Here is a 17,931-nt window from a genome sequence, read left to right as displayed (position 1 = left end):
AATATAAAACGATTCATAATAGGCTCAGGATTAAAATGATAGAAAGAGAAGGGAGATAATCAATGTAACAAGAAAGAGATCACCTCATTTGGCTTTCATGAGTATAAAACTCATTTAGGACTTGTCTACACAAACTAAAAAAATGCATTCACTTCATAGTGGCTGTAATCTTGATGCTCAATGTCTGTAATAATGTGTTTGCAATGTGTGTGTTTGGGCTTTAAACTGTTTCAAAAGGTTGTCCTTTACTTTGAGATTTAACAGAAAATCCTTACTTTTAAGCATGTGGCTTTCCCTATCGGGGGTATCACTTTGCCTTGTCACTAGGGAGAGGAGTCAGTGATGGGTGGAACTGGTGGGTGGGATGTGACCATTCGCACCAGAAAGTGATTCTTCCCAAATTAATTTTTGTTGTTATTATTATTTAAAGTTTATATGGGCAGATACTTGTATGTCAATATATTAGCAAGAAGGCATATCTGCTTAACAAAGAATACATTTATTCAAAAGTATAATGGGAAAAAGAGAGGAGTTACCATTGCAGTGTGGTCAAAAATAATGTGAACTGTTCCCTAATAGGGAAGTGAATTCACCAGGGGCAAATGCGTAGGCAGTTATAGCTATGTCAGTATGATGTGTGTGATTTGTGTGATGTTAACAGGATCAAAGTAGAATCGGGAAAATGTGGCACCAAGCAGATTTTGTTTTGGCAGTGCAGACAAGACCTCAGTGATCTTGAGCATGATCTGTTCCCTCCTGCACCCACTTTCATTGTCACCTCACCTTTTCTGCCTGACCAATTGGTTCACTGAACAAATAACTGTGTGGAACATCCAGTAAGGACAAAATCTGATAAGTAGCTAAATTCCTATCTGCACCTCATTCCAGTAATTGTGAGCCAGAAAAGTTTACACTGAATTTCAAGCATCAGTAGACTAAAATGAATCAAGGTTACTACCCACTAAAAGGTCATACATGCTCAAATTCAATGGAATGTGTGCTTGACTATGGATACATCTATACTGTTGAATTAATGCAGTTTGACACCATTTTAAGTGCCATGTCTGAATACCATGGAATCAGGGGAGTTGTAGCATGATCAAACACCAGCACTCTTTAGCACAGAAGGCCAACACTCTTGCAAAGTGGTATTAAACTGTATTAATTATATGGTGTAGTATCCTCTTGTCTAATTCTTACATGGCTGATCTTTAGATTTCTTTATGGTCTCCTGTGCACTAACCTATCTGTCCATCTATTTAAGGCCTTCTGATTCATGGTAAACCATGGTTTTACTATTGTTAAGGCATAGTATGCCATGTAACCTGAACTGCCAAACTGTATGTATACTTACTCTCCAAACTAGATTGGCAAATCATGTTTTGAAACTCGTGCCTTGCCAGGTGAGAAAAAACCATTTTTGTCAAAATGGATTTAGTGGGGAAAAAATTGAATCCAAATGCGAGAAAGTCATAGTTTTTGATCATGTGAAAGTTCAGTAGTAATCATAGAATCATAGAATCAAAGAGTTGGAAGAGACCTCATGAGCCATCCAGTCCAACCCCCTGCCAAGAAGCAGGAATATTGCATTCAAAGCACCCCTGACAGATGGCCATCCAGCCTTTGTTTAAAAGCTTCCAAAGAGGGAGCCTCCACCACACTCCGGGGCAGAGAGTTCCACTCCTGAACAGCTCTCACAGTCAGGAAGTTCTTCGTCATGTTCAGATGGAATCTCCTCTCTTGTAGTTTGAAGCCATTGTTCCGCATCCTAGTTTCCAGTGCAGCAGAAAACAAGCTTACTCCCTCCTCCCTGTGACTTCCTCTCACATATATACATGGCTAATAGGCTATCATATCTCCTCTCAGCCTTCTCTTCTTCAGGCTAAACATGCCCAGCTCCTTAAACCGCTCCTCATAGGGCTTGTTCTCCCAGACCCTTGATCGTTTTAGTCGCCCTCCTCTGGACACATTCCGGTTTGTCAATATCTCTCTTCAATTGTGGTGCCCAGAATTGGACATAGTATTCCAGGTGTGGTCTAACCAAAGCAGAATAGAGGGGTAGCATTACTTCCCTAGATCTAGACACTATGGTCCTATTGATGCAGGCCAAAATCCCATTGGCTTTTTTTGCCGCCACATCACATTGTTGGCTCATGTTTAACTTGTTGTCCACAAGGACTCCAAGATCTTTTTCACACATACTGCTCTCGAGCCAGGCATCCCCCATTCTGTATCTTTGCACTTTGTTTTTTCTGCCTAAGGGGAGTATCTTGCATTTGTCACTGTTGGACTTCATTTTGTTAGTTTTGGCCCATCTCTCTAATCTGTCAAGATCGTTTTGAATCCTGCTCCTGTCCTCTGGAGTATTGGCTATCGCTCCCAATTTGGTGTCATCTGCAAACTTGATGATCATGCCTTCTAACCCTTCATCTAACTCATTAATAAAGATGTTGAACAGGACCGGGCCCAGGATGGAACCCTGCGGCACACCACTTGTCACTTCTTTCCAGGATGAAGAGGAAGCATTGGTGAGCACCCTCTGGGTTCGTCCATTTAACCAATTACAGCTCCACCTAACCGTAGTTTTGCCTAGCCCACATTGGATTAGTTTGTTTGTCAGAAGGTCATGAGGGACCTTGTCGAAGGCTTTACTGAAATCCAGGTACGCTACATCCACAGCATTTCCCGCATCTACCCAGCTTGTAACTCTATCGAAAAAAGAGATCAGATTATCTGGCATGACTTGTTTTTGATAAATCCATGTTGACTATTAGCGATGACTGCATTTGTTTCTAAGTGTTTGCAGACCATTTCCTTAACAATCGTTTCCAGAATCTTGCCTGGTATCGACGTGAGGCTGACCGGACGGTAATTGTTTGGGTCATCCTTTTTTCCCTTCTTGAAGAATGGGACCACATTGGTATTCCTCCAATCTGCTGGAACTTCTCCCGTTCTCCAAGAACTCTCAAAGATGATTGCCAATGGTTCTGAAATGACTTCTGCTAGTTCCTTCAATACTCTTGGTGTAGCTGATCTGGCCCAGGGGACTTGAATTCATTTAGAGTGGCCAGGTATTCCTGAATGACTTGTTTCCCAATTTGGGATTGGATGTCCTCTTATCCCTCATCCACTTCTACTTTCTTTTTGTAAGAAGACTGAGGCAAAGAAGGCATTAAGCAATTCTGTCTTTTCCCTATCCCCTGTCAGCATTGCCCCATCTTCTCCTCGAAGAGGCTCTATCGCCTCCTTGTTCTTCTTTTTTTCTACTGACAAAAGAAAAGAAGCCCTTTTTGTTGTTTTTAATGTCCCTTGCAAGCCTGAGCTCGTTTTGTGCTTTAGCCTTGCGGACCTTTTTGTTTGAATTCTTCTTTGGTGATTTCCATCCTTTGCCAATAGGCCACCCTCCTGGAAAAGCAGGCCATGGTCGAGGAAGCCAAAGCGTTCCTCCTGACACCATTTTCTAAGCCATTTTCCCTTCAACTCATAAATGTTCTCTATTAGAGATTAAACGAATATTCAAAATAGTTGAATGGTAGATGGAAAATGGGATTCCCAAAAGTTCCTGACAAGAATTCTGGACAAATAGGAAACTCCATAATTAGGAGCCTATTCTATGCAGAAAATGTCTATGGGGATTTTTGTGTGAAAAAGTTCATATTATTTTCCAATATTTCTCTGCTAAAAATAGTTTAGAAAATGATGTTTCTGTACAAAAAATTGTCCATTTTGCACAGAGCAAATCCCAAACTGTGAATAGTTCCCAAATATTGTGTCAGTTTCATAAAATTTCTCACAATGAGGAGAAAATTGTAAAAGTATTTGGACTTCCAATGAGAATTAAGTTTATGGGGTAGCAGTTTGAGTATTTGGACAGGATTCCAGGAGGCCAGCATTTGAATCCTTTCTCAGCCATGAAACTTACTGGACATGACACTCTGTCTCAGCTCAAGAGGCAGGCAATTATAAACTTCTCCTAAATAAATCTTATCAAGGTGACCCTGCAAGAGGGTCACCACAAATCAAAATTGTTTGACTGCACACTTCAACACCAACACCAATATGTCCCTATCCATGCCAAAATCTGGTACATATGGAAGCCCTTCATTTGTAGGAGACTTTCTTCTTCAGAACAATCTGTTTTCAAACAATCAAAGCAATAACTGAAGAGTCTTGGCTAGACGGTTTACTTCTCTGCCTGCTGATTCAACAGTCTTCTGAACACCTGAATAGGGCTTTGAAAATCGGAATTCAGGCAGGAAGATTGAGCATATGAAGCTCACTTGTGTAATGTAGTTTGAAGTTATATATTCATTCTCAGAAAATTGGGCAGGGGGCATTTTATTAGGGGTTCCTAAGACTTTTACTTAGAGCTCAAGACATCTGAGAAAAGAAGCAAAACCTTATACACCTGTTGCTACTGCTGATTGGCTACAGTAAAAGTCACAGTGACTAGTAGATTGAAAAGACAAAACCAGATCTCATCTCAACCACATCCCTGAAACTTCTGTTATTATCTGATTCATCAGTTTGTTATAATACATAAACAGTCATATGTTGTAGTTGCAATTAAACATATTTCGAATAATGAATATTGATTTTGGCACTCTCTATTTACTTTTGAAATGTTAATGTTAAAATGAATGTTAAAAAATGCTGTTCTGTGCCATTTTATATAGAACAACATGAAATCAAGTGTTGATACAGTAAAGGAAGGTCATCACATTAGTACTAAATCACTCAGTTAACAGACCATTCAATGCAGTATATTGTGTTGAGTTTCAGACATAGGCACCTTTTACACTGCCATATAAAATCCAGTTTGTCTGTTTTGAACTGGATTATATAGCAGTGTAGACTCATATAATTCAGTTCAAAACAAATCATGTGGATTATTTGCTTTGATAACCCAGATTATATGACAGTGTAGAAGGGACCATAGTAAAGCAAAAATATAGAATTTGGGGGCATTTTTTTCATCCTTGAATTTATATCAACCTCTAGAATGACACTAAAACATGGCTGGTAATCATGCAGCCTTCTCATATAACTAACAATGGTAAAGTGTGATGGGAGCTGTAGTCCAACAGCATATGGAAGGTCAAATTATTCCTATAGAAGTATTATGACAGGTTGCAATCTTACGTATGCCTACATGACAGTAAGATCTATTAGAGTAGCTATGTTCTTCCAAATCAATTTTATCATCACATTTTTGGATAAATGTTTGGCTCAATTTATTCATTTTATTTATAAATTATATTGGATGTATTGTATACCCTGTCTTTCTCACAGAAGAAGGAAGTCCTGAAAGTATTATGTTCTGCAGCCTTGTGCATATATCCTTAAAAACCTCCGCTTTACACTACAGAAATAATAAATGATCATCAAAGTCTCCATAACATCATATTTACCACTTGGAGCTAAGAGCATATTTTATATTCTTGTTTTATATGCCCTTATAGCCATGTAAAGTTTAAAGCCTGAGAAGACAATGAAGGAGATAAAATAGCTAGGATGTGGGGAAAGTGAGAGGAACAATAATAGGAAATGGGCAAAGCTTAAGTCAATTTAGAAGAGGGGAGTAAATATGTTTTCTGAAGTCAAACAATGATTTATGAAATGGATGTGCACTTAAATTGACATATTTTCTCTACAAATATCCTTTATACTAACCTCATGTAGGTACTTAGCTGTTGCAGACCTGCTAGGCTATCGCAAGTTGTTTGTATCCTATTCCTTTTGACCATGTCTTGTCAATGCTTAGATATAACATTTTGACCTCTTCTCTACTATTTATGTGTGGCCTACTTTGTGACTGTTTCTTGGACAGATTCTTTGTGTATCTCTTTTATCAGGGAAGGTGTTCTGCCTTCATGCAAGAAAATATAATTTTTATACTTATACTAATATTATACTGTAGGATGCTATATTGTTTTATGGCATATCATAGACATGCCTAAAATAGTTATTGTATAAGAGACAGAAAATAGGTTGAAAGTATGCTCAAATTAAACTATATCCCAAAAGCAAACATAAAATGCTCTGATGTTTTTCTGGTTTGCTGGCTTGGCTAAAGCAACGGGAGTGGGATGAAACCTGAGCCAACAATACCAGTAACTTACAAGGGACCCTTCTTCTCAAAATGAAGCATGCTCTTGAGACTAAAAGGGAAGACACGAGAAAAGAGAACCAATTATTCTAGCTTCCCAAAACAGCATGTAACAAGGAAGGCTAATCGTAGACAAGAGCAGATATGCTAGCATTGACTCTGAGCCATGTTTAAATGACACAATTGACACCTCACTAAACACTGCACCTGCTTCAGTGTGTGGCAGCTATTAATATCTAGAATGCTTTTCACAACACTGCCTGATGTAAATTCATGAAGCAGCAGTGGGATGTCACTGCCAGCCATGCCAATGATACTCACATGACTCTTTGTCCACGCATTCAATTGAACTCATCTATTATTGCAGCTCACATGCCAGCTGCTCCCATGTGTGTTCACTGTGAGTAGGTGTGTGTGTGAGAGAGAGAGAGGGGGGGGGATTGATTCTACCTTACTCTTATCTCTCTAAGACTGCCATGAGCCCTGTTCAGGCATCCAAGTCTTGTATGTGTAGAGAACATGAGCGTATATAGTTTTGTTCCTTCCATTCAAAACCTCACTGTGTTGATAGGAAAGAATCCTTGTATTCCCACTCTTCATGGTAGCTATGGATATATACTAGGCCTGGGTAACAACGGAAAAATTTGTTTCTAAAATTGATTCATTTTTGGGGGGTTTTTGCGTTTTGTTATTTAAAATAATTACAAAATTTTCCTTTTAAAAAGTTCGATATTTACGAAATTTCGTAAATGTGAAAAAAATTACAAAACATTAACGAATCGATTTCTGAAACAATAACGAATCGATTCGTTAATGGCGGACGCGACCGCGAAATACGCTAAAAAACCTCCAAAAACTTCTGAAGCTTCCCTCTCCCTCTGTTGTTGACTGTTGGTGTGATATTATAATTTTTTTTCGCTAATTAAACAAAAAACTTGCCCCAGACATGCGGAAATAATAACAAAACGACCTCAGAACAATAACGAAACGAATACAATAACGAAATACGAAGCATTTACAAAACGTGTTTAAAAATTCGTTTTTTTAAAAAATTGCTCCAGAATGTTTCGTTATCATTTTGTAATTAAAAAAATTAACGAATTATTAACGAATTACGAATTAACGAAACGAAACCGCCCAGCCCTAATATATACTAATACATGTGTGTGTGCGCACATGTGTGCATGTACGCACACACAGATATTAGGCATCATGAACTCCACAGCCACCATGACCAGTGGGAATATATGTAAGTTTTACATCTTCAAGCAACTATGTTCACTCAAACACAAGTACATCCTTACTGTAGACCTTGTCCATCAACAGAAGCAGATTGAGAGCACCAGTCTTTTTAATGTTCAGCTCCACTTCTTGTGTGCAGGCTTTATGTGACCAAAGTTAGGGTTGAACATGTTAGACTTGAATGTGTTTTGAGAAAAACAAACATAGATAGTCTGTAAATCCATGCTGAGGTGAAATCTCATGTTAAATAATGACCAGAGGTGCTGGGAGTTGTACTCCAAAAGCATCTGAAAAATGGCAGTTCAAAGAAATCAAGATAAGCTAGGTTATTGGATTAGCTAAATTCACATTTTCCCTTATTGTGGGTACTTATGCTACAGTGTCCTCTTTATATTGCCTATGACATAAATGTTACTGTACATTGGATGACATCATTGCAATTTCTTAAGAAGCCAAGGTGGATTGTAATGGCTGAGTCAGTGAAATAATTCTCCAGAGTTGCAATGATTACATTTCTTATATAAAGGTCCTGACACATCTCATAATAATTACTGCATGCTTGTAGGATACACTTATTACATTTAGTTGTTGCTGTAACTTTTATGATTCATTATGCATGTATGGCAAAAAGGTCTTATGTGTTGTTACTCAGAATGTGAATCTGAAACCACAGAGTTTTTATTTTTTAAGAAAACAAGGAAAATTATAATTTCAGTAATGGAATTTTATAGAAAACCCACTGGATGCCATTCCTGCTATTGAAGACAAAGCCAAGGTAGACGCTAACAGCGAAGTCCCTGAAATAATTTCCTAGAGTTTCTATTTACTACATTTCATGCACAAAAGTCCAGACGTACCTCATAATCAATGTTCAAGTCATCCGAATCTCCCTTCGTCCGGAAATGCTGCATGTGCTTGTCCACTGTGAAGTTCACTTGCTTATTGAATCTCTCAATGAGAACTGAGTGCCAGTGCTGGTCATCCAAGAGACTGCCTAAGGTGACAGTGGTGTGGCCATTATTGAAACGTAGTTTGGCATCTCCTGAGGAGGCAGGAAAAAACATGGTTGGGTGACTCCAAAATATACTTGGTATCCACTCTCTGCAAGGCAACAAAGCTTGCATGCTTCCTCGGGCTTCCTCCTTTCAGAGTTCATAGCTTTTGCCCCATAAGAGCAGTCAGTATTGACTCTACTCACTGGGTGAAACTCTTTCAACCCCATTTCTTTTAATGCTGATCTTAAATGTATACAATGTCCCATCTAGAAAAGACCAAAATAATTTTATTTTTAAAATTATTTTCATTTCAATACATCTAATGGTAGGACAAGTGTCAGGAAGATATGAACAGAGGTGATATGGAATATACTACCACATCATGCCAGCTCACCCCTTGATTCAGCATTCCTACTTCCAATTAACAAATATGGAATATGTACTCATTGCTCAATATACTTCAGGGGAAAAAATATGGTGCAGAATAAATAAAAATATATAATTTCAGCTCTGAATTGAATCCACCACAGTAAGGATTGTGACTGAATATCTGGAAACTATGTCAGAAGTTTGTTTCCTGAATGATGCCAAAGTATATATTACAACAGTAAGTGGGTAGTTACACTGCCTGTTGCCCAGATCGAAAGAGCAGTTGAGTCTGTAACACTTAAGGATACCATCTGGATTAGTTGAAAATCTGCACTATATAAATGTTTCAGATACATTGTCAACTGGGGTAATACAGTTTAATTACTCTTGACATTTTAAGCCATAACACACATTGAATTTTATTTTTATTTTAATGAGAAACATTGTAACTGAGGCAGCTTCAGAGTACAAAGAAAAACAAACAAGAATGCCAATATTTTAGGATATCATGGAGGAAATATGAAATGAAAATGATATTTACAAAGGATTTTACTTTGACCTTCAGTATAGTGGAAGAATAAATAAATCCTGCCTTGGATTTACAGGCCAGTGTAGATTTGCTCTATATTGCAATAGGAGGTGACTCTACAGGTTTGGGTGGGTGGGTGGGAGGGTGTGAAATTAATTCCTGATAAGCCTCATTCATGCAAAGTTAAGCCATAGTTTTCATGTTTAATCTGCAGTGGACTCATGAGTGAAAAAGTTTTATTTTTTGCCAGAGGACATTCAATAGAAAATGCACTGGTTTTCAGCACATTCCTTTTCAATCATGTTGCCCTTTGCAAGAAAAGAATTTTTTCCTCACCATTTGTAAATCAAGAATAAACCATGTTAAAATGACTTTCTGCAAAAGAAGAAAACTTTTGTTCCCCATGCTTCTTCTTTAATTTGTACCAAATCCTGACCTGTGCTGAGGCACAGTGCAAAGTGATACAATGCTCTAACTTTAATTTAGAAGTTTTCCCTGCTGTTTCCTTTCTTATTGGGTGAAGGCCTGCCTTTTCAAATCTGGTATTTTCCAAATGTTTTTGAACTACAGGTTCCAAGAGCCTCAACCAGCATGAAGTATTCTGGAATGGGGAGTATTATAGTCAAAAACGTCTGGAGGATATAAAGGTGAGGAAGACTGGTTGAGACATTTGAAGCATGCCTTGGTTCCTAGTGAAGTGGAACAGATGCAAGGACTTCTATAATTCTTGAGCAACTTCCTGCCTGCTTCCACCAAAGACAATATAAAAGCTCCTCACAGTAACTTGGTGGAAATACTCTGAAAAATAATGTTTATGCAGGATCCTTTTCAGGCTACATAGTCCATAGCACAACTGTTGTGGCTGCATCATTTGGGAATCCCGTTATTTACAGTTTAGGAAGAAAACTGTGATGAACACCCAGCAAGATCAATAGTGGCAGTGCTGTTTGCAATAGGAATGGACCTACTTGTCCATTACACTTTAATGAATCCCATCAAGAAAATGGTCACTTATGACAAGATTGTTGCACTTTGTGCACCAAAGCACAAACAAAAATGTACAACCCCTTGCATTCTTCACTCGTGTTAAGAAATTATTTGAAAATATTTGTTATTGTAAGGATGAAATAAAGGAAAAATAGATCTCTAAATAGTGAGCCATAAAGGTGTTTTATTGTACATGCCCTAGGAAATTCATGAAAGCAGCACTCATCACCAGAAGGCAAAATCAAGAAAGTATTCAACTGAGGAATTCAAAGAGGAATAATTGTCTAATAACAAACTGAGAGATGGGTTAACAATAGAAAGAATCATTAAAGCCTAAATCAAGTCTGAGCCCAAGATTTAGAGCAGGAGGTGGTTATTGATTTCTGAGCAGCATATTATATTGTGAGATTGAATAATATTAAAATTCTACACAGCTGGTATATGAAACCTGAAATCCCAGTATGAAGCTTAATTTAAGAAAGCCTCCAATATCATCCATTTCCTGAACTCCCTAATTTTCAGGAAACAAAGTCATCATGAAATGGAAGGCCTTCTGAAATTTTCTCTTGCTCTCCTGAGCAATCTTTTGAGCAATCTTTCCTTTACAATGTGTATAAGAGTGAGAAGAAGGTGGAGAGAAAGAAAGAGAAATGATATTACAGCACAGAAAGAAAAATGAAATAATGCAATGTGGCATTTTTTTTTCTGTCTTGGGCTTTCTATACCTGGAGTGGCTGCTTAGAGCTACAGCCCAGTTCTCTTGGGCCTTTGGGCTTCTTGGATGATTTCCCCATAGAGAAAAATTCCCTACCCCTGCCTTTGCATATTTATCCTAGAGCAAGTTACAGTGAGAGAGGCAGCATAGTGTAGTGGTTTGAGCATAGGACAATAACTTTGGGGATCAGATTCAAATTCCAGCTCAGCCAGGGAAACCCACTCCCAGAGGAAGGCAAAGTGCCCCCCTCCCCAAACAAATAGGTTTGCTTTAGGGTTTCCATAAGTCTGAAATGACTTAAAGGCACACACTAATAAAGTCCCATTGGATAGGCAGTATATGTGAGTAATTAACTAGAATCTGACAAAAAATATGGAAATCAAAGCAATCATTCAAAAACTAGAAACACTCATTATACATTCCAGTTTCCAAGAAAGGGGACATCAAAATAGACAGTAGCCACAGGACCATTGGAGTAGTTTCCCAACCAAGCAAAGTGATGCTCAAAATTCTATTAAAAGAAAGATACTATATATCAAGTGAAAAATGCCATTATATGAGCATTGTGCTGAGTTTACTGGTTTGGGGAAAAACACTTCCAGGCACTAAGTCTCTGCAAGATTTTCCAGGCTAAAGGTTTTGAAAATGGATGATTAACCAGAGTAGCTACACACACACACACACGAATATTTTTCCAAGCCTAGTTGACTTGTACTCTACACAGCAGTTCATTCTGTTTAAAATGAATAGGTTATTCTAGTCTGAATATCTGAAAAACCAAGTCATTGCCGCAGTCAAATAACTCAATATTTAAACATTCATTTAGCAATGGTTATTTTGCATTTGAAATGCACTCATCTTCTTTAGGTGAGAAATAATAGAAATCATTTTTGATTTGAAAGAGAAAGGTAAGAAAGGAAGAGATTAGCTGAGGACAAATGGCACTTAATGGGTTTATGTAACAACAAAAGGAAAGCTCCAGGAAATTGTCACTTGCATTTTAAACAAACAGAAAAAGAAAGATGAGAGGAAAGAATTTTTAACAAGTTCTCCTTTAATGCTTTCAGCTCTTTTTTTAAAGATGAAAATAAAATGTAATTACATTAGCACATACAAACTAAACATAGTAAATGTCACCTTGTTTCAACTTAAACTAAATTAAGGTGGGCAGAATCAAGATGGACATATACCACATATTTTCTGGTTCTGCAGGGATCTCTGATGATGTCATCACCAGGTGATCATGACACTAGGAGCTCTCCCTGAGCGCTGCGGCTATCTGGCATTTATGAAGGTGACATGGGCCCAATTAATCTCCTTTTCTCTGTGCTGATGAGTGCAGAAAAAAAACCCATGGGAGTGGCAATCTATGCAGACAGAGGACTGTTCTCGTTCAGACCTGGTCACACTGTCCACACACTGTCCAAAGCACCGTTCAATCTAGCTTACCCTGTATTAAGGATAGGAAGTCCCTGGATATTCAAGAGTAACTTCGGTGCTACGTTGGGGCAATGTAGACAAACCCTCAGATCCTCTGCTACATAGCAAACTATACATAAAATCTGACAGCATAAACCATGATACAGGATTCTGGCTTTTAGTCCACAGAAAGAACTATTCAAAACTATGAACTTTAATCCTGAGTATTGTGGAAAATTATTTGTCCCACTCTTGAAATGATCTTCAATTCTCCCAAATAGCTGACATATACATGTTCACCATCTATTAAACCATAAATACACTGGGGCATTGGGGACTAAGAGGTTCCTTTGCCATTGTAGTAGAAGGCATGCATGATAAGTGCTGGGACTGATTTAGGTCCCATCTACACTGCCCTATAATGTGGTGTAGGGGGCACATTAGCCTGAGGCATCCAATCAATGCTCCAGGCTAATGCAGTTTAAATTTATGTTTATTCTGGGTTAACAAAAAAAAAAAAAACCTAGAAAGATCCAGACCTTTTAGTAAAATTCCAATGTTTGTAGGTATGGGGTGTATGGGGTCTTTTTCCTGGCAGTGTCATGGGTGATCCCAGCAGGCTGCCCCCGCATCCATCCTGCTTTCACAGGCTCAGGCAACCTGGGAAGGTGGGATGCCAATGTCACCCTTCCCTCCTTGCGACTCCCTCCATTTTACCCAAAACTTATTGGAAATGTATTGTCGATGGCTTTCATGGCCAGAATCACTGGGTAGTTGTAGGTTTTTTCGGGCTGTATGGCCATTGTCTAGAGGCATTCTCTCCTGACGTTTCGCCTGCATCTTGAAAAACAAGCCCTGGAGACAGCAACAAAAAAAGCCCACAATATGGTTCAGATATGTGGATGACACTTTCACCATTTGGAGCCATGGAGAAGAACTCAGCAGGTTCCTCTCTTATCCTCTCCCACTCTCCAGCAGGCATTTAATGACCACAGAGGGACTCTATAGTATTTAAACAGGCAAAGACTTTGGCCATTGCTGGCGGTGAGGGGTAGGATAACATCCTCCACAATACCCAAATCAACCAATCAAATAAAAATTCAAGCACAGGCAAAAATTGAATTTATCACGTGTATGTGTTGCTAATAGCCATAGAAAATTGACACATGGACAGATTACCGAGGAAAGTCTGATATTTTGTAACCACTTCTTTAATAACTCTAAAAATTGAGTACTAATCTCCAATTAAGGAAATGCTGATTAAAGAAATTGAATGCTGATTAAAGAAAGGCATCTTAACAAATGAGATTATATTATCTATTACCAGGAAATAATAGTAGACAAAACAATTCTTTATTTATTTTCAAAGTAGGAGATCACAGGTCAGGAATCATCGGGTAAAGTTACATTTTTACGTTTTAGTCATGAGAGATCTTCTCCCTCTTATCTGATGCTAATGAAAAGTTGCAGAGAGATCACACTGCAAAGAGACAGTGAATAGAAAAGTAGGAAGGATTTTTCTTCTTGCCTTTTCTTTTCCACTTCTTTTTTCTCCTTGGGGATCTCATGCTGTCTTTTTGCTTCGCTTGAACTCTCTTTCTATATACTGTACTCAAGGCTTTCTTTCTTTTTTATTTGCTTCACTGCGTACCAATAGCTGGATGCAGCACATTCAACTTACACGTCTCACCCAAGGCGGGGGTTCAATTACAGGGAATCAAAGACCAGTTTTCTGCGTGGACAGAGATGACCCAGCACAGAGAAGAGCTGAAACAGCTGTGAAATGAATCCTTGAAGTGGACAGATGGGCTGGGAGACACCATCGCTCTAAAATGATCATCAGAGAAAATAATCATTTTCTAACCAGGGAGAGAAAGGGGTTGGAAGGAGGGGGAGTGAGAAAATTTTTGTGGCAGAGCCAACAAGTGAATTATTCTGCATTAACATGGTTTGGGGGTAAAGGAATAAAAGCAATATATAGCTCACAATTAGTGGTACTGGCTGATTATCTGTTTTAACAGATTCCTTTGTTGGTTAATTCATGAGAATAATTATGAGTGCCTTAGCTCTGCTTTTGAGAATATTTAATTACTATCTCTAAATAAGCAAAGACACCGAACCAACAATCAGAGCTATGCAGTCCTAACAGAGGAAATGAAATGCTTTATGCCACAAAATTACAACTGGTCTCCTGTTAATAAGCTTCATAGACACAAGTACAAGTTAATTTGCATAACTCGTATGTTAGACACTGTCAAGGTTGCATAAGGTTTTCCTGATTAAATTATGCCCCCCCCCCCCCCCACACACACACACATACACTCATTTTTGTGTCCTATCTACCTCTCCATGTCCAGTGAAGGGCAGGAGGCATCTGAGAAGCATCTGGCTATGCCACTATATCCTTAAAGATACACACACTCTGTTATTATGATCCTGAAGAACCCCTGGAAGATACCACAGAATGTCTTCACCAAGACATATCTAGTGGTTGGAACATAGTGAAAGGCCTCATGTGACCTCATTACATTATTAATTTTCAGTGTTGCAGGATGCTTTCTCTACAGTTGGGCCCCATGTCACCCATCAGATGCTACAGGCTCATTTTCAGTGGGCCTCTGTGGTTCAACTGGGGTGCCAGCACCCTAGGACACATGGCCCAGAGCACAGGAGGCCTCCTGTGTTCCATTAGGTATCATGAGGCTAGTGTAGCAGTCGGAAGTCACATAGTGATGCTTCCCCATGTGTAATGGGGATGCATTGCTGCCGGCGAAGCAGGGCACCAGGATTGCCCCTCTGCCCTGGTAATTTACCATGTGAGTTATTGATTTGATCTGGGGGACCTCATCATAGTCAATCAATGTGATGAGGTTCTTAGACATCTCCCATTTATCACAACATCAAGGATAAGCTGCATTCAAAATCTGAGTTTACAGCAAAAGAAGTTGTGGCATAGTTCCATCAGTGGGGCTTTTATGTGACATCTCAACGATACATGTTCTTGGGTCACATTTCCAGAATTGATACTAGGAAAGGGTGAGAATTGTTTTTCAGATAAGAATTTGCCCACATCTGTTAACTTCTTCCTACTTGGGATGGAAAAGACCTAAAGTTTCAAGAATTTTAATGTGAGAGAAACCAAAACGAGGGTAAATCATACTTCAAATGGTTACCTTTTAAATATCTGACTCCTTTGCATTTCCCCATTTAATGCCAAACTGGGGGCTGCCACTTTTGTTCATTAATATTTATGTGTTAGGCAGTAACTATGTGGTAGGTAACACTTAAGTTTATTGAATTCAACTTGTACAAACAGAGGAGGGAAATTTCATTCCATGTTGTTTTTTGGAGACGAAACCTAAAATTTACTAACTTATTCAATATGTGATTCATGTCTTGGCCTAAATTCAATAAATAATACCCTTTTGGATTGAATATAAAGCACAGCCTTCCCAAAGCACACATTGTCTCTTGGCCCAAGATCAATACCTACATGAAACACTAGTGACACTGTGCTGCTGCTCTTTTGAAAATGAAAGGTGTTTACATTGTATTTCCAAAGGAATTGAAATCAACAAAGCTTAAATAAAATCACCATTATTATTTTTTTGACAAGCTGACAGGCTAACAAGCTAATTTTTATTGGTTTACTGTAATCAACCCCTACTGAAACAGACTATGCATAAAAAGCAATAGAAGAGATGGAAAATTACACATCTTTCTAGGAAAATGAACCTACATCCAAGGAAAAAAGCACTGCTTTCAGAAGCAATGAGCAGGCAAGAAATCAACTATTTATCTATGGAGAACACACAGTCAAAATGAATCCGATGTAATCAGTATCCCTTTATAAATTAATGCCATTAAGGCAGTCTTGCTGGAAAAAAATATAACATATCTGAAGCTACAATTTTTCTATATCTAACAAATTGGAAGTACAACCCCCTTCACAATCAATGAGGCTTATTTTTGAACTTATGCACATAGGACTATACTGTACATGAGCAATCCTGCATGCCATTAAATACTTGTAAGATTGCAATCTTAATTACACGTATTAGGGATATGATTTCATAATTTTCATTGCAGAAATATAGTCAGGAAGTAACAAGCCAAAGATCAGTGTGCCTTAAGCCTATCCCAAATGGTACCTACTGATGTTGTGAAAGGACACTCAAAACTACTTGGCTCTTCTAAGGCATGAATGGCCCAAGAAGGGCCCCAAGTGTAAAATCAAATGCAAGCACTGAACAAGAACCTTTAGTAATGCTCAGACTCGTAAATATTCAGTTACCGAGCCTCTGTCTTGTTGGATTCAGTTTCAGCCTTGCCCTACTCATCCAGCCTAACAATGCTTTTGAGCCCTCAATATGCACAATCACACCTAACTCATAAGTCACAGAAAAACACTACACAGTATCATCAGTGTACTGAAACACTAATTGATATTCCCTGCAACTGTGAAAAAGTTCCCAGACACACAAATGAACTATTTGGGGTATAAATATGAGTGTTTTGGTGAGCAAAATTGGTGAGCAAAGCTCTCAATTTCTCACAGAACACTGTAGTATTGTAGAAATTGTTTATTGTTTATTGTTTATTAATTGGGTAATGTGTTAAGTTGTTAACTGTTTTTATACTGTAACATTGAATTCTGCTGTCTCTTATTGCTGTGAACCGCTGTGAGTCGCCTTTGGGCTGAGAACAGCGGTATATAAGTAAGGTAAATAAATAAATAAATAAATAGTATTTTCACATAACACTCCTGGACAGAATAATTTCTCGAAACACTTTGGACTATGTGAATGAACCTTGGATGAATACTTCTGCATGAAAATCATATTTTTCACCAACTGTAAGAAGAAGAATGTGCACATTATGCATCTGAAGGGGACTTAGATGTCAGTTGGCCATATACAGCATACAAAATAATATGTATACAAAAACAATTGTGCTATAGCCAAAGCAAATAAATAGAATACATGCAAGCATTTGTCAGTCTAGAGGTACAAAGCCATTAGACTTAGGGAGTGAAATTCATTTAGCATGTTCTTCAACACAAGTATGAATAGAAATTGATATCTTCCACATTTAAAAGCCTCTAGAACATAAAAATAAATGAAGAAAATCAAATATAGGCACCTTGTTGCTTTATTTCTCAGCTTTATTTCTCAGTCTTTAAAAACATTGTATACTTGGTAACATTAGACTAAACGATAGCCACCCCCACCCTGCCTCCACAATGATTCATGATATGTTGAAATGAATGGACATACCCAGGTTGATGTGTAAAGAAAGCTTCCCATTTTGCAGCTCCAGGGTAATATAATCTCCACGCTGTCCTTCTCCATGAAACAGGACCCCATCTCCCTGCATACTCTTGAACTTCAGGGAAACAACATCTTTGAAAGTACTCATCAACTTCTGGTTGAACCTGTAGAGGAGGGAGCTCCTTCCGTCAAAGTCAGCAATATCAGATTCTGCAAGGAGGGGGAAAGAACCATATAGAAAATGAGAAGGAACTTAGATGTACATTTGTTTGTTCATAGTCTTATACACACAAACG

The 17,931-nt window shown here is 38.3% G+C and overlaps 1 protein-coding gene across 2 annotated transcripts in view; it reads right to left on the bottom strand.

The window, feature by feature from the left end:
* CNTNAP5 (contactin associated protein family member 5) overlaps positions 1-17,931 on the bottom strand; it is a 488,740-nt gene that overhangs the window by 253,398 nt on the left and 217,411 nt on the right. For both annotated transcript variants that reach the window (XM_060774167.2, XM_060774159.2), the window contains exons 5-6: positions 17,642-17,845; positions 8,209-8,393 (exon numbers count right to left, since the gene is read on the bottom strand). In XM_060774167.2, coding sequence (XP_060630150.2) covers positions 8,209-8,393; positions 17,642-17,845 — 389 coding nt within the window. The remainder of the gene's footprint in view (positions 1-8,208; positions 8,394-17,641; positions 17,846-17,931) is intronic.

Source organism: Anolis sagrei, chromosome 1, assembly GCF_037176765.1.
Source record: "Anolis sagrei isolate rAnoSag1 chromosome 1, rAnoSag1.mat, whole genome shotgun sequence".
Lineage (NCBI taxonomy): Eukaryota > Metazoa > Chordata > Lepidosauria > Squamata > Dactyloidae > Anolis > Anolis sagrei.
The sequence above is the reverse complement of the archived record's forward strand: the minus strand, read 5'-3'. Positions and strand labels throughout refer to the sequence as shown.